At 39.3% G+C, this 23,841-nt stretch overlaps 1 protein-coding gene across 1 annotated transcript in view; it reads left to right on the top strand.

Annotated features, from left to right (window-relative positions):
• The first annotated feature begins 3,705 nt into the window (after positions 1-3,705).
• mtor (mechanistic target of rapamycin kinase) overlaps positions 3,706-23,841 on the top strand; it is a 97,417-nt gene continuing 77,281 nt past the window's right edge. Inside the window, exons 1-20 of the mRNA XM_035947331.2 lie at positions 3,706-3,876; positions 5,371-5,513; positions 5,929-6,037; positions 6,116-6,348; positions 7,127-7,327; positions 7,457-7,591; positions 7,669-7,944; positions 10,838-10,946; positions 11,167-11,350; positions 11,522-11,650; positions 12,013-12,257; positions 13,268-13,477; positions 13,569-13,774; positions 14,593-14,715; positions 14,928-15,011; positions 15,913-16,005; positions 17,073-17,207; positions 17,896-18,025; positions 22,322-22,572; positions 22,691-22,777. Coding sequence (XP_035803224.1) covers positions 5,385-5,513; positions 5,929-6,037; positions 6,116-6,348; positions 7,127-7,327; positions 7,457-7,591; positions 7,669-7,944; positions 10,838-10,946; positions 11,167-11,350; positions 11,522-11,650; positions 12,013-12,257; positions 13,268-13,477; positions 13,569-13,774; positions 14,593-14,715; positions 14,928-15,011; positions 15,913-16,005; positions 17,073-17,207; positions 17,896-18,025; positions 22,322-22,572; positions 22,691-22,777 — 3,069 coding nt within the window. The 5' untranslated portion in view covers positions 3,706-3,876; positions 5,371-5,384. The remainder of the gene's footprint in view (positions 3,877-5,370; positions 5,514-5,928; positions 6,038-6,115; positions 6,349-7,126; positions 7,328-7,456; positions 7,592-7,668; positions 7,945-10,837; positions 10,947-11,166; positions 11,351-11,521; positions 11,651-12,012; positions 12,258-13,267; positions 13,478-13,568; positions 13,775-14,592; positions 14,716-14,927; positions 15,012-15,912; positions 16,006-17,072; positions 17,208-17,895; positions 18,026-22,321; positions 22,573-22,690; positions 22,778-23,841) is intronic.

Below are 23,841 nucleotides of genomic sequence, written 5' to 3'. Positions count from 1 at the left end.
ATATAAAAGCACAGAAATGCCTTTTTGTAAAATAAAATTTTAAATTACAAAAGAGCAGTTTTGAGGTCTAAATGCGCAGTGTAAGGTAGCATTTGTGCTTGTGAGATTTTATGGGGTATCATGGGATAATTTATAATGTACTTAAAATTTAAATTTGAACTAGAATTTTTGCAACTCCCCTCTCAGTTTTAGGCCCTACCGGATGAGCACGTGCTTCACACATGCGTCAGGGGGACAGATAACATTAATTTCTGGCTTGACCCAATATCAAACCTTAGCCTTAAAAGTGAAAGCCCTCTATCTGAGCCTTGTACCCCCATATCCTCTCCGCACAGCTCATTTTGTTACTCTTCATACCAAATCATCTATTTGGTGAAATGAAATAAAATGTCATGAGATTTCAATAACCTGAAAATGGAGCCAGAAGGAGGTGCAAAAGTCTACTTTTCTCTCAGATCACTTGAATTTCCATATGCTGAAAACAGAAATACGGAAATTTTATCCAATGTTGCCAAAAGAAATTCCTTCCTCAGCTTTGGTAAGAATTGTCAAACACAAAATTGCATGTTTTTTGTTTGTTTTTTAATTTTGGAGAATTGTAGTAGGCTTATTTGTGGCTGTTCAGCCATTGCTGTTGGGGAGACAGTTTTGGATTTTGCTGTTCCTCTTGCCTGTAGTAGGCAATATGCAAGTAGAGAAGAAGAAGAGTCAAATGTGCCAAATGCCCACTTTTACAGGAGTATAAACACTATCTTCTTTGATTTCTGAATTACAAATTAATTACAAATTAATTGATGACAATAGCAACAACAACCTTAAAAATGCATTGGAAAATTGCCATGTAGAGGGTCATTCAGTATAAATTCTCACAAGCATGAATACTGAGGTACTACTAGCAGCCCAAAACCTTTAGAATATACAGTGGAGAACAGGGGCGGATCTAGGGAAAAATTAATAGGGTGGCAAAGGGGTGGCTGATACATTTTAGGGGGTGGCATATATATATATATATATATATATATATATATATATATATATATATATATACACACACATATATACACCCTGTCAAGGAGGCGGAGCCTTGGCAGAGTCATGTGATGACTGGCATTGGTTTATCTGTCTGTCTGTTAGCAACATTACTCAAAAATGGAATGAGGGATTTGGATGAAACCAACCAGCAGGCGTTATCAAATTGACGCAAATACTGCTGAAATAAGTATGTTAAATAAGTAAATATCATTTGTATTTGTCAGCCAATCCTAAACATGAGTTGTTCTTATTAGCTGTCAATCACAATATGTGATTTGATATGTCTAGCAGAAAGGGGAAAAGATTTAAACTGAAATAAAGTCAACCTTATACATTTTGAAGAAACTAAATGCTAGATATGTTAAAAATGTTTCTTAAATTTAGCAACACATTAGATTAAGACTTTAAGACTCGACAATGTCTGTCTTATGCACTGTTTTGGGAAATCTGCATTTGTGTGATCTATGCTTATGTTCAGCCTGCCACAATGATTACATTATTAATTCATCTAGAACAGAGTCAGAGTCCAGATCATTTTATTTATTGTCTTAGATTTGTTGTTTTATTTTTTGATGCTCTTTATTTGAGACATTTCTTACAATAATTCTATAATTCCAATATTTGGATTTTCTTAAGAATTAAGGATCTACTCATCATCTTAAAATTAAAAGACTAACTACATCAGATAATAATTTGTCCAAAAAGGTAATTATTGTGACAGGTGCACCTCTTACTCAGATACTAAAGCAATATTCATAGCAGCTGGACCAGAGATAGTCTGATTTACCTTTCGCTGTCTGAGCTCTGCATGCCTTTATTCCTTTCTCTGAACTCTTCCTCCTCCATCTCCTCTCTGGGATGCTCTTCCTCCTCTCTTCTTTTAGGCTGGGAAAAGCTGCTGGTGGTTCCCTTCCTCTTCATTGTTTACTGTCTCCTACAAGAATCACACTGACTGAACTATGTTTTTTCCTTTGATAATTTTCATTATTAACTGATACAATCTGATGTGTACAATTTAAACCTTTAAAGAGATACTTAACATGTAAACGTTTTTTCGGCTGTAAACTAAGTGATATGACTGTACTATGATGAAACACATCAGTGTTGGTGTTATTATGACCTTGACACCAAAATTATAAAAACCAGCATTAAACAAGCAGGATGTAGTTTTCAAACAGTGCATGAAAACCTGGTGTGACTGGGGGTTTGGTTACACTTTAATGTCATGTAAAGTCTTAGTGAATGTGTGATTTCTTTTGACTTACAGTCTGTTGTCAGAACCACAGGTTGTAATTATCAAAAAAAGAGAAAAACTTCCACAGACGATCCCCCTCCATCTTTCTGTGGCTGTTCTCTAACATTAGCTAGCTACAGAAGTAAAAATTAGCAAGGCCCAGACTCACTGGAAACAGTGGCTCGTCTCGCAAGCAAAGACTTTATGTGAATTTAGACACTATTAGCATTTACTACATTGTGAACAGTTATATTAGCATGTAGTCTAACCCAGTCTAACTAGTGTCTTACTGCCACACCGAAGTCCAGCTGTCATCCCCATGAGTGAGGTCTAAGAGCAGCCCCCTCAGGGGGTCTGTGTCACCTCGTATCTGTAGTAGCATTGACGGTACAGGACGTGACGTCACATGGTGCATTCGAAAGCACTCGGACATCGGAGTTTCACTCGTTATTCGTCTTTCTTGGACTTTCGCTCTTTACGGCTGGCCACAAACTTTCATATACATATTTTTGAATTAGATCGTTCAGAACTGGGGTGGCAGCCGGGGTGGCAAGGCATCTTCTAGGGGTGGCAGTTGCCACCCTATGCCACCCCAGTAGATCCGCCCCTGGTGTAGAATGAAGAAATGAGCCTGCTATGAGCTACTGGTCAAAGAATAATTTAAGCAGTGAAATCTCCCCCTTTGTGCATTTTTTTTTTTTTTTTGCCAATAGAATAAAGGTTCCACTAACCAGAAGCTGTGATTTAATTCATTAGCCTCTCAGGGACCAGTCTATATATAGTGATTAATTTTGGACCTAGTCTAATGTGGGTTAGACACACAAAAAAATTCAAACAAAAAAAAACAAACAACCCCCCCCCCACAAAACACAAAACAAAACAAAAATAAAACAGAAAAATATTCTCTCTCTCTCTCTCTCTCTCTCTTTCTCTCTCTTGCATTTTCCACGAAAAAACTAAAAACAAATGTGAAAGTGGTTAGATAGATAGATAGATAGATAGATAGATAGATAGATAGATAGATAGATAGATAGATAGGTAGATAGGTAGATAGGTAGATAGATAGATAGATAGATAGATAGATAGATAGATAGATAGATAGATAGATAGATAGGTAGATAGATAGATAGATAGATAGATAGATAGATAGATAGATAGATAGATACTTTATCAGTCCCGAGGGAAATTCAAGGTTCAAGGCCGTGTAAACAGAAAATCAGTCGCTCAGAAGCTCCTAGTTGAGTTTGCTTTGACCTTCTCCCTGACTGTTAAATTGGAAATTAAATTCAGCGCCATCCTGCGGAGGACAGGAACACACCCAGCTTCTAGTCGGAAACTCCCATTTTGAGGAAGGAAATGCAGCAGCGCCGTAGTACCGCTAGTAGCGCTGTAGTATCTCCAAACTGAACGCAACACATGTCAGCTGCGCTCAGAGCTGCGCGCTTCCTGCGCAACGGGACTCTTGTAAGCACTGCCGAGTGGAGTCGGTCCACCCATCAGACACCTCAGCTAGCTAACCTTACGCTGTGCTAAGCAGGTAGCGGTACAATGAGAGATATTCTGCATGAGCCGAATCGCAGATAAAGTGTCCGACATAGTAGTAGAAACACGTAAGTCGTACAAAATGACTTTACTAACTTGCTATTTGCTTTCTATGTTAGATAGGTTAATGTTAGCACTAGCTAACGCTAGCTAAACAAAACAGACATGATACACTGGTAAGGCTCTGACTTTTCTTGTACCTGTCCGTGGCAGTTGTGTACCAGAGGTGCAAAGGATGATCCTGTTTGCTTGGTGTAACGTCTCTGGTACTAACTGGCAAGCAAGGCTGACACTTTGTTTCACACAAGAAACACGTTAGCAAGCTAGCTCTAACGTCAGCTAACAGCGACATTGACCCCCTGTGTTGATACAGATATTCTTTCATTCAAAGTAGGGTATATTTTAAGTCTGCGCGATATTGGGAAAAAACGGACTTAAACGATATGTTTATCTGCTTTATATATTGCGATTTGACTTGTCATACAGAGCTTTGTGATGCTGATTTAAATAGTTAAAATATTTGTTGTGTTGCAGCACACTGCAAACAGATAATCTGTTTATGGTCAACATCAACCTTTCCGTAGCGGAAATGTTTCTAAAGAACTGACTTGTTTCTTTTTGCAAACAATTCTTACTTTTCAAATGTCCTCCTGTTTATGTTCATTTTTTTCTGTGTACACGTATAGCAACAAACTCAGTGTCTTGAAAATAAAGTTTAAAAAATTCCAGAGTAAGTTATATTCTGACACAGACTTCTCTTGTAGAAAAGTTTGGAAAATGAGAGCCATGTGAGTTTATTTGTACTCAGCAACAAAAACATTGCATTAAGTGTTTAAGTAAATTTGACTTAATTCACTTTGCACTTCCTGCCATGGGACTGTGTGCACAGTGCAATGTCAATGCTGAAGTGTAGCTGAGTAAATAACTGGATGTAATGTGTATTTTTTGGTGAACCTTCTCAAAATGTGTATTTTATTTCCATTATTATTTGTGTGTTATTTTTGCGTTTCTTTTGTCAAATAGTTTACAGTTGTCTGTATATGGTTCCAGTTTACCTGTTGTAGTGGGGGTGGGGTGGGGTGGGGGTCATTAATTAGTGGCACACACGTTTGAGGCATACGTGACGAAGCTGTGTATTCCCGGCAAAAGCTGGATGGCTTCTGATGAGGTGAGATGTATGATGATGCGCTCTCTCCTGATTGTTAATCTAGTGGCCTTAAAATATTGTTAGGCTCTTCAAAACTTCATAAAAACTTAAGAAAGAGATACTAATGATTTTTGAGTGAATTTTGATTCTAATTTTGATCGGTTAAACTTATGTTTTAAAACGATTTTCTGACGATTACCGCGGAGTGTTCTAATTCCCATGTTTGGCCTGCTGCAGGAGAGAGAGACTACACTGCTGCCTGTGTGTCGCTGTATTGTGACCTGTGCCTCTCGTTTATAGAATAAATGTGCTGATCCTGTGGAGTGTGAGCGATCATTTTTAGTCTGCTACAGAAGCAATATGTCATGTAGCTCTAGTATCCATACTTCTGGTCCATTTTACTTGTTTTCTCTAGGTTAGGCCATCCAAATGGTGATCATGTCAGGCACAGCCACTGTGCTGCAGCAGTTTGTCAGTGGCCTGAAGAGTCGAAATGAAGATACCAGAGCAAAATCTGCCAAAGATCTGCAGCACTATGTGACTACAGAGCTCAGAGAGGTAACAGCAAAATAATGATGCACTTAACAGAAACCTGTAATGAGGATATTCATTTATATACCATATACTAAATACGCTGTAGAGTGATTAGTTGTTAACACTTTGCCAGAGGTGAACACTGATCCATACATCAGTTTGCTTGTAAATGTTTTATATCATGTGCAGCACTATGCAACATTTTTTTCTTACTGATGACACTTTATTTTCATTATTTTAAGACAATCCTTTATTGCTCCCATGAGGGGGAAGTTTACATTGTTACAGCAGCAACATTGTTACATCAGCAATAAACATATGGATGATGATGATAATGATAATATGTACAAGGATGAAAATGAAATGTTTCTTTCTCATTAGTGGTACATGTAGCTGTCACCAATAATGCCTTGCTGGCTTGCTGTTTTTTGTGCCACAGTTGAGCCAAGATGAAGCCACTACATTCTATGATGAGTTAAACCATCACATATTTGAGCTGGTATCCAGCTCTGATGTGAATGAAAAGAAAGGAGGGATTCTCGCTATAGGTGAGTTTTTAACAATGATGGGTCAAGATCAAATGATAAAGTTTATGTTAAATTCTTAACTGTGATGATTTGTTTCAGTGAGCCTTATTGGAGTAGAGGGAGGCAATGCCACCAGAATCAGCCGATTTGCCAACTACCTGCGCAACCTGCTCCCTTCCAGCGACCCTGTGGTCATGGAGATGGCCTCTAAAGCCATGGGCCACCTATCCATGGCTGGGGACACCTTTACTGCTGAATATGTGGAGTTTGAGGTGAAGAGGGCCCTGGAGTGGTTAGGAGCAGACAGAAATGAAGGCAGACGCCATGCTGCAGTAAGTCACCAGCAGAAACAGGGACTGTGGTGTTTGTGGTTCAAATACCACTACGTTGCTGATGTTTATGTGTGATGAAGATGAGGGCAGCTGAAAGTTCGATCAAGGATGGTGTGATTGCACCATTGCATTTTGTGTATTTATTCTTTTTAAGTTTGTGGCTATTTTTGCTTTTCCTGCATAGAAACTTCAGTCTTTGCTGTTGGGGCGACAGTTTTGGATTTTGCTGTTCCTCTTGCAATAGGCAATATGCAAGTAGAGAAGAAAAGTCAAATAATTTGTCAAATTCCCACTTTATGGGAGTGCACACAGAGCCTGATAAAAAAAAAAAAAAAAACCTGTTTAATAGATATATTGACAACCACTGTTGTGGTACCCATTATATCTTCCTGTGGTTTTAGGTTTTGTCAAGCCTGCTTATAAAAAGAAATCCTGCCTATGACAAACTTACTTTAGACTACAGCCCTCTGAATGTTTGCAGGTTTATGAAACAAGTCAAACTGATGTTTAATCAACTGAAAACCAAGAGATAGTGTTACTCAGATATGCTTCAGAGAAGCTATTAAAGCAAAGATAATTACCTAAAGTTACAGTGGGTGCAACTGTTGTACATTTCATAACTTTTCTAAACTCTGAACTTGAAAGCCCTGAAATAACATGATAACTGCAGAATTATTAATTAGTAATATGTAATCCTGGCCTTTTTATGCTGTTAGAGGCAAACCTAAGAAAGACAGTTCAGGGTGACCAAAGCAAAACGTTTTTCTGTCTCTTCCAGGTGTTGGTGTTGAGGGAGCTAGCTGTGAGTGCACCTACCTTCTTCTTTCAGCAAGTGCAGCCCTTCTTTGACAACGTTTTTTACGCAGTATGGGACCCCAAGCAGGCTATCCGAGAAGGTGCTGTGTCTGCCCTGCGTGCCTGTCTCATTCTCACCACACAGAGAGAGACCAAAGAAATGCAGAAACCACAGTGGTACAAAGTAAGACATTCCCAAATTTCAGATTTTATTTAATAAAGAGCCAGTCTTCCAGAGTATATATTGTATTTGCCGGTGGAGAACTTGTGTTCTTCTAATAGGCAACTTGAGCATTGGTGTTTTCTGTAACAGCAAACCTTTGAGGAAGCAGAGAAAGGCTTTGATGAAACTTTGGCCAAAGAGAAAGGGATGAATCGTGACGACAGGGTCCATGGTGCTCTTCTCATCCTGAATGAGCTGGTTCGCATCAGCAGCATGGAGGGAGAGGTGAGTGCTGATTCACCATGGATATATTCTCAAATCGAAAAGCAGAATATTCCACTCACCGTCTTATCTCTCACCAGCGTATGCGTGAGGAGATGGAGGAGATCACGCAGCAGCAGTTGGTCCACGATAAATACTGCAAGGAGCTGATGGGATTTGGAACCAAGCCACGCCACATCACACCCTTCACCAGCTTCCAGTCGGTGCAGCCACAGCAGTCCAATGCCCTCTTGGGCTTGTTGGGCTACAGCACACCTCAGGGATTTCTCAGCTTCGGGGCCACACCGGTACCTGCCAAGACCTCGCTGGTGGAGAGTCGATACTGCCGTGAGCTGATGGAGGAGCGATTTGACCAGGTAGAATTTACAGTAGAGGTCGTATTTTTCAATATCGCAGCTACAAACTGAAAACATTGTTACTGCTCCTGCATAGCAAGACACACTTTACTGCCCACCATGAACACTGCAATTTTTAGTAGTCTTTTGTGTGATAGAAAAACATTTCTTGATAAAAATAAGACGATAGTTTGCTTACGGCTGTAAGAGAACAGTGTTTAAATATATACTTTCTGATATACTGTGCAGTAAAATCTTGATTATGAGACTTCTTTAATAGACATCAAGCGCTGCAGTGCCCTGCAGCTTGCACACTGTGTAGCCTGTTGCTTTCTTTGTGTTGTTTCACTCCAAAATAAGTGCTCAGGCAAGTTGTTTTGATGAAGTACATGGTGCTCTTATTTATCATATTTATTTAGACTGTCAGAGGTGCTTATTGAACTATGACTTTATTTAGACTGAGTGTTTAATGTTGTCAGTGCATCTCATTTAGAGTTGCTGTGATTAACAGACATAATCAATAATGTCAATGCTGAAAATGCGTTGGCATCAATAGAGAAATATTTTTTCTACAGTATCACTATACAAGTGCTGCGCCGTGACATTGTTGTTTTTGGCTTCAGTTGGTCACCTGCAGTCAATGCTACAGCGTTACACAATGGTGGCAGCAGCAGAGTCTTTCTCGGTTCAGCGTAAAAGTTTCCTTGGACCCAAGTCTTCCAAAGTATTTAAGTGCTTCACATTATTACAGAACAAAAAGGTGGTTTGTACACTGAAAGGGTTCAGTGGCATACTAGAGCAGCACTGCTGCAATGCTCAAGTACTTGAAGAGAAAACACAGGTGCTATTCAACATGAAGGAACTTTGCATCTGTTTCTTTCCTGCTCTCTGTCAAATGTAACAAATTTGAAATAGTGACTGAGATGTGGCTCATTAGGCTATGTGTTAACCAGCAGTTACTTTCAAGCTGCCGCTCAGCGCTGAAATCCTGATTTTCTAATCACAGTCATTTAACAAACTTACCACACATGAGATAAAGACAGTGACTGTGCTACGAATTAAGCTGTATGTTCATAGAAGTCGAAACATTACACAATTAGAGGAAAAGAATTTGCCTTAGCTGCTCTGTGCTTGTAAAATATCCAGTGCCCAGTGTTGCACTTTGTTAAACACACAGACTGAATGTTTTTCACATTGTTGAGGGGTTTCATAAACACTTGGATTTCTTTTGGAGTTGCCCTACTTCCTGAAATAATTAACCTCTTTGAACTTTCTGTTCATCATGTTGGAATTTCCATTTTAACTTACCACTTTTGCACATTCACCTGTGAAGTTTTGTTTATATTTCGTACTGTGCTGCGTTATACAGTGACATACAGTTTGTCAAAATATAATGAACCTAAATTAAATGGTCATTTTGCTTTTTTGGAGGGCATCCCAGTGTTTTTAATTAATGACTAAATCATAAGAAAGTCAACAAATGAATCAGTAGAAAATAGCTGTTCTTGGCAGCCTTAACTTAATTATACAGTGCTTCCATTGTTTTGTCTGCTTCTAATATGATGTAATTATAGTATTTATGATTGTCTTAGACTGAAAGATTGATTCAAAAATGATAAAGTTGACTTTCACAAGTCTCTGACTATTATTCTAGTTTTGGAACCAGCATGTGTTTTACCTCCTAATTGCAGACATGATTGGTGAGGGTGGGAGAAAGTAGAGTTTATATCTCTGACAGCTGTTTGAAAGCAAGGCATCATGAATAATGGTCAAGTCACCTTTAGAATAGAAGTGGTGTTTTTGAGGGCTGCACAGTGGCATAGTGGTTAGCACTGTCGTCTCACAGCTCGAAGGTTTGCATCCCAGCCTGGGCCTAGGATCTTTCTGTGTGGAGTTTACATGTTCTCCCTGTGCATGCATGAGTTTTCTCCGGGTACTCCAGCTTCCTCCCACAGTCCAAAGACCTTCTGAGAATTGGTGATTCTAAATTGTCCATAGTTGAAAATGTGAGTGTGATTGTTTGTCTCTATGTGTAGCCCTGTGATAGACTGGTGACCTGTCCAGGGTGAACCCTGCCTTCACCCTAAGTCAGCTGGGATAGACTCCAGCCCCCCACAGCCCTAATGGGAATTAAGCGGTGAATAGATGGATGGATGGATAGTGGTGTTTTTAACAGTCAAGAAGTCTGTACCAGTCTTAGTGACATTTTATTTTATTTTATTTTTTTTGTTTAACCTTTATTTATACAGGTAATCTCACTGAGACACTGGGTCTCATTCTCAAGACAAACCTGTCCTCAAATAACATAACAAGACAACATTGAGTCACTGACAAACAACACTAAGGGATCTGTACTAGACAATATAACAATACAGTATAACAATACAATGTAACACTGAGTTACAGACAGACAGGTTCATGACAAAACACAACATAGACATCAAAATGGATGTGCAAAAGCGCCAAGCAATGAAGTTAAAATGTGAAAACACTAAGAACAAGAACAAGTCCTAAAAGATGATATTTCCATAGTATTTAAAAGACAATTTCATTTCTCTTCTGACGTGCATGTGTTAAATTAGGCTCTTTTATTTGCTATTTAAACAAAATTCTGATATCATCTAATTGGACAATTGAATAAGTTTACACATATATATATATATGCAAAACTCCTACGATGCTTTCACACATACCTGATGAAGGCTGAACAGACCGAAATAGTATAGATGATAAAATATTCCACATGTAAGTGAGACAGTATGCTTTGTGTGTTCTCTTTTTAATGACAGTAAAGAAGATAAAGCTTTTGCTTTTATCAGAAACGATACTGCCTACCTCCCACAGCATACCGATAGGTCAACAGCTCAAGGCACTGGCAATGGATTTTAATTTTTTTTAATTAAAATTTGTGCAGGTGTGTCGGTGGGTACTGAAATACAGGACCAGTAAAAACCCTCTGATCCAGATGACCATCCTCAACCTCCTTCCACGGTTGGCTGCCTTCCATCCACATACCTTTACAGGTGGGACATATCTGATGGAAATGCAGCTATGCATTGTTTCCCATCATATCTACTTGGAGTTTGTACAGACAATGTAAAGAGTTGTTTTTGGGTTCCCTTGTGGTAATGTCAGTGGGCTTTGCTTTAAAAAACTGGCAGTTTAGCATAGTTTCCATTTGGTTGATTGAATGCCTTTCAGTATGTACAAATGTTTGTGTTTAATCATGTGTATTGTGTACAGACCAGTACCTGCCAGACACTATGGGCTACCTGCTGGGCTGTCTGAAGAAGGAGAAGGAGAGAACAGCAGCTTTCCAAGCTCTGGGGCTGCTGGTGGTGGCTGTCAGGGCTGACATACAACCATACCTCTCTAAGATCCTTGAGATCATCAAGGCCGCCCTGCCACCCAAGGACTTTGCACACAAGTCAGTAATTGAAAAACACTGCTGTTTTTTTATATATATATATATATATATATATATATATATATATATATATATATATATATATATATATATATATATATATATATATATATATATATATATAAAAGAACAAGCAAAGTTGATTGAAAATCATTTTGGTGTGTGTTGCAGGAGGCAGAAGACCATGCAGGTGGATGCCACAGTGTTCACCTGCATTAGCATGCTTTCCAGAGCTATGGGTCCCAGCATCCAGCCAGACATCAAGGAGCTGCTGGAGCCTATGCTGGCTGTGGGCCTCAGGTAGGACTGACAGGGCAATTTTCAGCTTTTCATAGAGTACTCTACACTATATATCTCTTAAATGTATGGTTTGGTTTGCACGAAAGAGTTGAAAATAGATGGAGCTGCCTCAATGTTTCAAACATGAGGCTCTTCCTCAGACCTCTAAATACAGAGTTCTGCTGTCTTCAAAACCCACAATCCAAATCAGCAATGTGGATTGTATACATTTTAAGAAGGTAACACTTAAAAATCCCTTAACTGAAGCATTTTGCTTTGTGGATAGATCTGTTTTTCACTCTGCTAGATGTTGTAGATGTTTTCATCTTTAGTTTATGCTTAACAATAACGATATTACGTTGTTTGTCATTGTTTTCGTACAGTCCTGCACTTACAGCGGTGTTGTACGACCTGAGCCGTCAAATCCCCCAGCTTAAGAAGGACATCCAGGATGGTTTGCTGAAGATGCTTTCCTTGGTGTTAATGCACAAGCCACTGCGTCACCCTGGCATGCCCAAAGGCCTAGCTCACCAGCTGGCCTCACCGAGCCTCACAAACATTCCTGAGGCCAGTGACGTTGGCAGCATCACCCTGGCCCTGCGCACACTGGGAAGCTTTGAGTTTGAGGGTAAGACCTTGAAATAGGCCAAAAATAAATATTCTATTAGGATAAATGTCCATATAATGTTGTTTTTCTGATTGCCAGCATGTTTTTTTCAGTTGTTCCTAAGGAGGAGAGTGTATATGGCAACCCGGAGAAAAAGTGCTGCAGCACTGTAATTTTTTTCAGCACGCTCTGCCTTTTTTGTGTGGATGCTTCTGGTTGACAGTCACTGAACTAATCTGAAGAAAATGAAGGAAAGGCTTGTTGTTGCTCTATCTGTCTATCTTGAGCTGAATAATATGTCAGACAGAAAGCGAAGGAAGAACTAAAAGATAATAAAAACTAAAAGGGTAATGCTAGTCTATCATGTAATGGCAATTAGAGTGCTGATATGTTGTCAGGATATTGTTGTCATAGAAACAAAACCCACAACCAGTGTGGGAGCACTTTTTTTTTTTTTAAATGAAGCACTCCCCAGCATCCTGCCAGCGCCTTTCTGCCAGAAAAAAATGCTTCATGGATACACACCCTTATTTTGTTGGGATATACCACACTTTATTGATTTCAGTGGAGAAGAATGATGAAGTGTGAGTAGTGGCATTACAGACAGCAAGTAACTGGAGGAGCTGATGTATTGCTGTGTGCACACTACATGTGACGTTGAAAAAAAATGGTGTATTTTCTAGCTGAAGGCAGAGAGTATCAGGCATTTGATTACAGCCACTGAAGGAGAGGAAAACATGGTCCAAGTGAAACTGAACTGTAGAATTGGCTGGAGCAGTTCTGCAGCAGTGTGTCCAGATGTTGAGGCTTGGTCAAAACAAGTCCTTTTCAGTTTGTCACCAAGCTGACTTACTTTATGTTTTCTAGCTGAAATCAAATCAATGTTAACTAAAGCTATATAAATCATTTAAAAAATTATAGGATACACCAAAAAGGTTTGTAATTATCTGTTATGGCTGTAACACTAATATTCAAAACAGTTGTAATGCTAAGCACCCCAGTTGACACATTATTCTCGTTTCTTTTGCCAGGACACTCCCTGACCCAGTTTGTGCGCCACTGTGCTGATCACTTCTTGAACAGTGAGCACAAGGAAATCCGGATGGAGGCAGCTCGGACCTGCTCACGCCTTCTCACTCCCTCCATCCATCTGATCAGTGGCCATGTCGTCAGCCAGACTGCTGTGCAGGTTGTTGCAGATGTGCTCAGCAAGCTGCTCGTTGTTGGTATCACCGATCCAGGTAATGGATAATACAGTACTGATGTAGATCGTAAGGGTAGTAAAGGTGACAGATGAATGAAAATGTGTGACTTTTTCTTGTGCAACTATAGATCCAGATATCCGATACTGTGTGCTGGCATCACTTGATGAACGTTTCGATGCTCACCTTGCCCAGGCTGAGAACTTGCAGGCGCTATTTGTTGCACTGAATGATGAGGTGTTTGAGATCAGAGAGCTGGCCATCTGCACAATTGGACGCCTCAGTAGCATGAACCCTGCCTTTGTCATGCCCTTCCTTCGCAAGATGCTCATCCAGGTAGGAGAAGCACAACAGATGGCTTACTAAGAAATGTGGAATTTTCAACTTTCCAATGGTTCTGTCAGGACACTTAAACAAGACAAAGCTTAAGATCTCATCAAAATTGCTTTAGTCCACATGTATCATTATTAAATGAAAAAATTGTACAAATTTTAATTTTTGTTTCTTTTTTCAATGATTCAACACATTATTAATGTCATACTGCACAGCAGACATTTTTGAGTTCTCTAATTCTAGCCAGGGTTGTGCAGTTTCCCCTAGATGTGGAGGTCTTTATATTGCAACAAAAAATGAGACCACAGAATAAAAATGTAACAGGAGCAAAACACACAAAGTCCTAGGTAATCAGAGGGTTGATTTGGATTTAATTGGAAACTACATATTACACTTTTTCCCTTCAGTCCACACTAATTAACCTGTAATGACAACTATTGTAGCCATGTTTTTAGAGTTTATTGCACTTTTTTTTTTTTTAAAGCCTAACATTTCTCAATTTCTGAAGTATTGAAAGCCCATTTTCTACATCCACTGCATTTGTACTGCCAAAAAAAGATCATCTATATGCTGTTTCAGTTGAATACCTTTAGAGGGCAGCAAAGGCTATAGTATTGTGAAAAGCTTGGCAAAGCAAAGTGAAGGTGAATTTTATCAGGACTTTGCCTACATAACACTATTATCTGCACCATGCCTTAACCCCAATCATTTTTTATATTAGTTTTGAGTTCTTTTGTTCAGACATCAGGTGAATAGAATAATTTTCTACAGGTGGAGAAGAGTAGATGTGTCATACTGACTTTTTTTGTATTTTGCTGCAGATTTTAACAGAGTTGGAGCACAGCGGTGTTGGCAGAAACAAAGAGCAGAGTGCACGTATGCTCGGTCACCTGGTCTCCAACGCACCCCGCCTCATACGACCATATATGGAACCCATCCTCAAGGTACAACTCTGCTGGTACATGAGTATGTGCATGTAAACCAGACTGTTATGTGAGAGGAACCTATTTAGTCAGTAGACTTTCTCTAAGTAGAAGCACAAGCACCTTGCCACATCATTTCCATAAGCCCCTCCAATTGTTTATTCTTCTGATTGCAAAATGTAGGAAGAATACTACGATTCAGTTGGTTAAATGACCACTTTTTACTTTTGCAGGCTTTGATCCTCAAACTGAAAGACCCGGACCCCAACCCTGGCGTGGTTATTAGTGTCCTTGCAACCATCGGGGAGTTGGCTCAGGTACTGCAGACTTTGTCAGTTACTTGTTTGTGGGGTTTTATGGACCTGTGTTTTTCATACTGATGTTACATTTGCTGCTTATTGAAGTCAAATAAAGCTGAGGAGAACTGGATTGCCATGTGCACATATTTAAATTTTTTGAGTCTTAGTTTTGATCCATGCATTCTGGCTGGTTGGTTTTTGAGGTGAAAGTAGAGGGTAGTGCCCCACCCATGGATGTTTGCCTTGCTTCACTTTGTCCAGGTGGTTGAATGGTCTCAGCGGAGGAGTCAGGAAAGCACAGTTAAAAGCAGGCAGACCTTGCAGTTCAGACAGAGTGCAGGAGATGCACAGTTAGTCCAAGTGTACATGGCTGACTCAGTGCGGGAAGAGGCAGGGGCCCAGGTGCTGAGGAAGCAAGAAACAAAGAAGACACAAGAGAATGTAGGGAATACAGATAACTGACACTGAATGACTTGTCAAAAAAAGAAACATAGACTGAACATACCTTTGTGTAGAATTGTAAAATCTGTGTTTTTTGTTGGACATAAATCCACTCAAAGCAATATGAAGCTGTTTTTTTTTTCCCATAAATAAGGATAAAATTACCTTCAAAATATTTTGCTTTAATGCATCAAATTTCTACACATAAGTGCTATGAATTAATGTGGACATACTGAACAGAGTTCAGTCATTTCAAAGTAAAAGTGTATACAAAGCACTTGCTATTTCCCCTTTGTGTCACAAAATTGAGTTTCACTCCGGTAGATCTATAAAATAGTACAACATATCTGACTTAGTCAGAAATAGAACAACATGTTCCTGGACATCTTGCAATCGTTGTCTCTTTAAGATTGATTAAGTAATGGGATTTTATAATTTAGACTATTAATTTTAATTGGGTTTCTGTCTGCCCTGTCAGGTGAGTGGACTGGAGATGAGGAAGTGGATGGATGAGCTTTTTCCAATCATCATGGACATGCTTCAGGACTCCTCATCACTGGCCAAGCGACAGGTATGCGAAGAAAATTAATGTCATTTTGGTTAAAACATGGCTGGGTGATATAGCAAAAATAATATATTGCAATATAATATTTCTTTTAGTCAGTATAATTGTGCTAATCTTTAATGACTTACCCTCACAGTCAAAAGTTTGGACACACCTTCTCATTCAGTGATTTTTATTTAATTATTTTTGACATTGTAGAATTACTGAAGACGTTAAAACTATAAAAGAATACATATGGAATTATGTTGTAAACAAAAAAAGTTACTCTTCAGTATTAATCTACAATGTAGAAAATAATAGAAATAAATAAAAACCATTGAATGAGAAGGTGTGTCCAAACTTTGACTGGTAGTGTATTTTTTTGATAAAGACCAGTTAGAATCAAGTTTAATTTGAATTTATAAATGGATACAGGTGATAATTATAATGTTAACATAGTAATGAAAACACAAAAAATGTACACACATAAATGCAAGTAAATAAAGGTAGTAAGGATGATACAAAGTAAATAAAGAAATCAAATAAAACCCACATCGCACAAAGCCACCTGTGAGGAAGTCAAGACTCTTAGTGGCTAGCCTGGACTGGGTATCACCATACAAGGACCCTGCACCGTCCTCTGTACACACCCTGACGACAGGTATGTCCTGAGAGAATGCCACTGGGAGTGCGTCACTTACATGAAATGGTTGGGGACATGGGGTCATGGGTGTTTTGGACTTCAAGGCTCAACTTGCAAGGGCAAATGCCTGTCCCCGACAGCCTCCACCAGGGACAGAACAGACAAAAGTGAAAAGAGGCCCAGTCAACTATGCACTAGTACACTTTGGGAGACCTGCATGGAATCCTCGGGGGGGAGTGATGAAGGGTGATGGAATGTAATAGGTTCTTTATGAGTCATGAATGGAGAACTCCTCGATATAATCCTATCACCTAGCCCTAAGTTAGAACCTCTATTTACACCTGATAATACATTGAATGCATACTTATGTGGCATGTGTTAGTAAATATGTGCAGTTTGTCTCTGTTAATAGCATTGTTCAAAGACTTTGCTGCCTCTGACTTTCCACCAGGTGGCTCTGTGGACTCTGGGCCAGCAGGTTGCTAGTACAGGCTATGTTGTGGAGCCCTACCGCAAGTACCCTTCTCTTCTTGAGGTGCTGCTCAACTTCCTCAAGACTGAACAAAACCAAGGCATCAGGAGAGAGGTATGAATAGGTCCCCCCATCTTGTCTCCTCACATTTGTCACATTTTCTCTACAGTTCTCATAATAGCAGTGTGAACCCTGCTCAAGCATTCATAGTGACTCATTGTCAGGTCACAGACCCTGCCTGTCAACATATACTAAATACGTTCAGGTCTGGTTAGACATATTGACTTTGACTGGTGAATTATGATCATGTGAATGCATACAGTATGAAACGATGCACATTTTCCATAATTATATAGAGCTTTTTCCTGAGTCTTGAGCTGTGATGTAAGCAGTAATTCTCAGAGTTTCTTCTCTTGCCCATTATGTTATATGTAGGCACAGAGAGTGTATTGTCACTCACCGTACAGTATATGATGTGTGGTTAGGAAAAAAAAACTACATCAATAGGAGCCTCTCAAAGCACTTGGGCAGTACAGTATACTGTAAATCTCTGTTGTTGATTTGCATTTTGTTATGTTCCAGATAGTCCTGCCTTTGCCAGTATGTGGCTAAAATGCTGCTTCAGGAACAGCCTGACTTACCTTTTTGAATTCGTTTTCAATTACCACAACCTTACTAATAGTTTTAAACATTCGTGGACACGCCAAAGTTACACAAAATCACAAAGTCTTGCACATCAACATTTTTGCCTTGTTAATCATTGCGTTGCAGTGAAGGGTGGCTAATTCTGTGTCTCCTACAGGCTATACGTGTCCTTGGTCTTCTTGGAGCTCTGGATCCCTACAAACACAAGGTGAACATCGGCATGATCGACCAGTCCCGAGACGCCTCTGCCGTCAGTCTCTCTGAGTCCAAGTCCAGCCAGGACTCTGGTAGGCCTGTGATTATTGTTATAAGTAGGCGTTTTTGAATAATGTTTCACCAAGACCCACACTGTGGATTAGTTTAACATTTTATTTGCATTCCTCAAAGTTACAGCGGTATCAGATTTTTAGTGCAACAGCTGGAAAGTCTCTAAATTAACATGAACTTTTAAACAAAAATCTCAATGTGTGAGTCTATCCACTGGGAATCTTGAGATCGTTGCTGTGATTTTAGTTTGTGTGTGTGTAAGCCTGATAAATAGTGTTGGAAAGACTTTGTAAATAGATTTGGCATGAAGGATGCCTTGGACTCATTTCATATATTATTTGAAATTGGGATGATTCAGACATTTTTTAGAGGCAAGAAAACAGTTTGGAAAAGGAAAATTAAATTTAATCATTAGCGCTTTTGTATAAGTGTAAGCCATATGGTAGTATTTCCATGCACAGAAGCCCTTCAGTTAGTGACAGGTCAGTGCTGTGGAAAGATCTGAGTTAAACATCATGCAGCACAGTTTTTCTTAGGTGAGAATATGATCGCTGTAGAAGGGATCTGATTTGAGCTTCAGATGTATGAATTGTTGAATCTGGCTCGCATAAACCAACAAAATCCTGGCTGTCCCAAAAACACTTACTTACAGTTGAGCTGTTTTACATTTTATAACCCTACAGCTCATTAGAAATAGAACACAGTGAGGTGATATGTCTACGCAGTTGGGACAAAACATATTTTTTCTAGGTCTGATTCTTTGGGATCTAATTTCTGGCTCCTGTCTGATCTCCATCCTACTAAAAATCCTTTAGAATGTGGCTCTTCCAGTTTAGAGGGAAATATAACCGGCACAACTGATGTTGGGTCTGAAATGGCAGTATTTAATTTAAGGTGACCCACTTTGGACAGATCTCAAGCATCTGTTTAATAGACTGCTGGTGATTTGTGTCACCATTTTTTATATGGAAGAATTCATTACTGCTGCAGTCCATACACACATAAACTTATCACCATATCAGATTAAATTATGAGTATTGTATTTTGTCATTATATTTATTGGCAACAATACATGATTGAGATACATGTTACTGATTGCATTTTTCATCATCGCTTAGTTATACTAGGTTATGTACATGGATTGTATTTTTTTCCTGAGATAGTTTTGGCTAATGTAAAGAAGGATATTCCTAAGAAGATGTAACAGTCCTAAACTAGGACCTCAAGAAGCTGAAATGTTTGTTACTTCCCATTTAGGCTGAACAATTTTGGAGAGATATCTAGTTAAGATGTTTCTTAGAGATTTGTGATTTGATTTGTGATGCAACAGTCAAAGCTTCTGTCCAACATTCACTATGCATTAGATTTGAAACATGTGTTGGAGCATTACCACATGAGAGAGCATCTAAATTGTGACTGTCACACAAAGAAGATGGCATGAGTTTGTGAAATCATTGACATTTTAAAGGCTGGGTCACGAGGTGTGATTAATAAATGATTAGATTGGATTGTGTCAGTTGAATCACAGTGTGCATGCCTGAACCTCACAATAAACATTGATCAATTGGCAACATAAACAACCCCTGAAAGTAGCAATCTGCTTCAAGTAAATGTAATTGAAGCACAGCATTAGTCTCATTATTTATTGGCGGTAGCTCATATATCCTACATTGCAGCCTTAAGAATTTACTAATTGCACTGTCTCAAATTGATTTGAAATCAATCGTTTGTCTACCCTTCCATCCACAGTACTGAAAGAAATAGCACATCGGTGACACTTACAGAAAGGTTGTGGTATCACCATAAACATTTGGATTATTTCACTGTGATCCATCATTGACTGCAGAAGCTCTCATGGTAATTCAAACATTTTTCACTGAATGATGGTGCATAGTGAAAGCTCATGCGGTTACTTAAAGGTCATCACCCTCCGGATATCTTGAAAATACATAGTGACAATAAAAAATGTACATCTGTCTTTAGTCATGTGGATTAGAGAATGCAGGACACCACCTATGTGATCCAGTCATGTGCCACAGAATGTGACCTTGGACAATATGGTAATAGTTTTACCAGTTTGTTTTTCAACTAAATGGGCTGTGACCAGAGCTGGAGGCTATATATCTGTTGTCAGGGTCACTGTCTGAAGCACTAGCATCTTTGACAGCATATTTTTTGTTATGTTGGAGGACACTGGCTCGGTTCACGTGACTTCCAGTACCAGTCACGTCAGTGCAGAACATGAGGGTCATAAAACTGATGAAATGTAGCGTATCCTCCTCTTAGTAAGTTGCTTTGTGTCTGTTACTATGGCGAGGGAGCAGTTTTCATTTTCCCATGCGGCTGAAGCCTGAATTATTACAGTGCTGTTGTCTCACTTAGCTACACCAATGCCTGTTTGTGGGCTGTAAAGATACAGATGTGTAGCCATCTATCACCATCATTAATCTTCACCTGGTGAAGGCTGGAATAATAAAAGAACCAACACTAAAGCTACTCTCTTAAGCCTGCAAAGTTTTGGCTTGTCTGTTGTATCTTCAGAGTCTGAAGAGAGACAACTGCAACAGCTGAAACTGTACTGCAAAGTAAAATGCTGAATACCAGACATCTATATTCTCAGATGCCTTGTAGAATTCAAAAGTCCTGCAGTGATAAAAGGACAAAGAGACCCCCATTTCATCAATAAAACTACTAATTAAAAAAAATGTTAAGTGCATGTTAAACAATCAGCATTGTTTCTTGGTTTATTTTAAGAAATGCGAAAAATTGCTCTCTAGTTCTGGGCTTGCCTGCCAGGACCCTCATATGGCTCCTCAATCTAGTCTAAATCTATAAAGGATATGTTCTTGTACCGGCTCAATTTGCTATGTCACTGCATAAGCAGATGATGTTACACTGTGTATTTGTATTTTTTTTGTATCATAAATGATTAAATGAGTAACAGAGCTTTAGTTCATGAGCTGCTTTTATTGATCTGATCTCAGCCATACCATGGTGATTAACCCTCTGACCCCCAAAACCTACCGATGGATTTGAAAGGCATGCTGTCTTTAAAAAAAATCTCTGAAATTGTAAAAACTGGACAAATTGATAGATTTTCAACTTTCCAACTGCCCTTGAATGGCACAACTTTAAGGGTGTACCAATTGGCACACTGTGGACACCTGGAAAAATGATATACACATTGAATCCAGGTTAATATTTGTGAAACAAGTGGTCAAATAAATTAAACTTGACTTTTTAATTATTTTTTATGGCAGTATCACTTTGTTGTGCTGAGTCCTCTGTCTTTCTGGCCATGGTTGTGCTGTTTCCATAGAAATGTAGAACTTCATATTGCAGTGAAAAAGTAGTTCATAGTGAGGAATATAGTGACAGGAGCAAAAAATAGCCAGAAACTGCCCAGGGCTTATACTTATACTACCGTAAAAATTAGCCATTTCCAGCTAGAACAGTTATTTACTCCATTAACAATATCTAGACTGTATTTCTGATTAATTTAATTTCATCTGTACTGAAAAAATGCTTTTCTTTTAAAAATAAGGACAGTTCTACGTGACCCTAAACTTTTGAACGGTAGTGTACGTTTCATGTTGCAAAACTTAACATTTTACAGATTCAGATTCAGAAAACTTTATTTGTCCCCAGGGGGCAATTAAAACATACATACATACTTGTTTGTTGACTTATTTATAATGTTCAAGTAGTTCCTGTGCTGAGAGTAGTTAATTTGAGCACTGGTAATCATCTGATTGAAAGTTACATAACAGAGTGAAATCATATTGTGCGTTACCTCATTATGCCAAAACAAGATGAAAGGCCGACCAAAAAAAAGAATCACTCCAATGTTTATTTTTGCAAATCAAGGTGTATTTCATGTTTCATGCGTTCTTGGGTTTAAACAAGACCGCACGCAGGGCGTAGTCATCAACTACTGCACTCTAATGCCATGTTGTGACGTAAGGAATGAGAAAAGAACAACAGAAAGATAGATGTCCTAACTTGATTTGTTGTCCAACTTTTTAATAGAAGCCAATGCCAGAAATGACAAGTAAACAATATCTCCTCTACCATCAGCATGCTTAGGTTGGGCCAGTGTATTTATCGTCATGAAATAACCTCCAGTACTAGTGATGCCTTGGATAAGCCAGACATTGTTTAAATCTTTTGTTTTTGAGAATTTGTTGTTAGATTTCCATCACAACAGTTGTTTTATGTCATCAAGAGTGAATAAAATATTGATACTGAAATACTGCAAAATTGTTAGTTGCTAGAATGAAATCTAACTGACCCCCCTCAATTTTCTCCTCCTCCAGCGGACTATAGCACCAGTGAAATGCTAGTGAACATGGGCAACCTGCCCTTGGACGAGTTTTACCCTGCTGTGGCTATTGTCACTTTGATGCGCATTCTGAGAGACCCTTCACTCTCCAACCACCATACTATGGTAGTCCAGGCCGTCACCTTCATCTTCAAGTCTCTGGGTCTTAAGTGTGTCCAGTTCTTGCCGCAGGTCATGCCCACTTTCCTTAACGTCATTCGAGTCTGTGATGCCAGTATTCGAGAGGTAAGTAGTAGGTCAGATTAATCGGAAAGAGGCTGGGTGCTTGAATTATTATCTGATTACTCAAGTTAATAGTGGGAGTTGTTCATAAAGCTGGTCTTACGCTCTCTTTTCTCTTCAGTTCCTCTTCCAGCAGATGGGAATGGTGGTGTGCTTTGTGAAGATTCATATCCGCCCCTACATGGACGACATCTTCACCCTCATCAGAGTGAGTAACTGTGTCAACATTCCCCCTGGAATCCAATCTCTAAACACCCATCATCCCGCCCCTCTTGTTTTCCTGTGAGTCAGGCAAACAGCTGCATACTCCTAATTGCACGCAGTTGTGTTCTCTACTTTCCTCATTAGAAGTAATGTGTTCAGGGCCCCTGGATGAAGTCTGCCCCCCTGTCACACAGCAATGCACATCATATGTGTTGTGGTACTTAACTAATATGATTAAAGAGGTTGCGGGTGTGGGAAAATGCAAAATAATATGTATATTTAGATAAGATTCTTTTTCCTCTCTTTTAGAGTAGTTCATTGTTCAGAATTACACCTTCTAACTGCAGTGCAAGATGTGATTCCATTCCCGCTTTCCAATTCAGTTTCTAGAGAAAACTGCTGATGACTCATGACACTCAACCTTATCACATGATGTGGAACAACTGCTAAAGCCATAGCCACTGCACTTGCACAAACATACTTGTCTAGCACATAATCATATTGTATAGCACAAAATATCATATGACTGTCCTTGTATCAGAATGTTGGTAAAACAGTTACCAAAACTTTTGCAATGGCGGCAACTCCTCACGGTGGAAAGTAATTGAGAGAACTGAGCCACTGCGCCTTAAGTCCCTGTGAGTTAATAAATGGCGAGTGAAACAAAGAATCTATTCATCTTTGCTCCAGTTCAGTCCAGTGCTCCTGCATCCAGATGAGGGGGCTGGAATAGCTATTCAGGATGTACTCTCACTTGCTCTCTCGTCAGCTGCCACAGGCAGGGAAAGCAGGAAGTTGGGGGCTGCTTGAGATCTCTGGTCACTGACAAAACACCTTTGCCAGATCTCACAGCTGAAGTCCATTGACTGATTTATGTATTGTATGACTTCAAGTCCTCAACTTTAGCTCCAGTTGCTGTTATTTCTAATGTTCACATGCCTAGATTTTCCAAAACAGTGTCATAATCCACACAGAGACACAATGTCAGTCCCAGTTGACAGGAAATTGTATCCATTCCTTGCCATCTATGACGCTCCCTTTCTACCTCTGGCACGTGGAAGCTTTGTA

Source organism: Amphiprion ocellaris, chromosome 8, assembly GCF_022539595.1.
Source record: "Amphiprion ocellaris isolate individual 3 ecotype Okinawa chromosome 8, ASM2253959v1, whole genome shotgun sequence".
NCBI lineage: Eukaryota > Metazoa > Chordata > Actinopteri > Pomacentridae > Amphiprion > Amphiprion ocellaris.
This window is presented reverse-complemented; position numbering and strand designations above follow the sequence as displayed.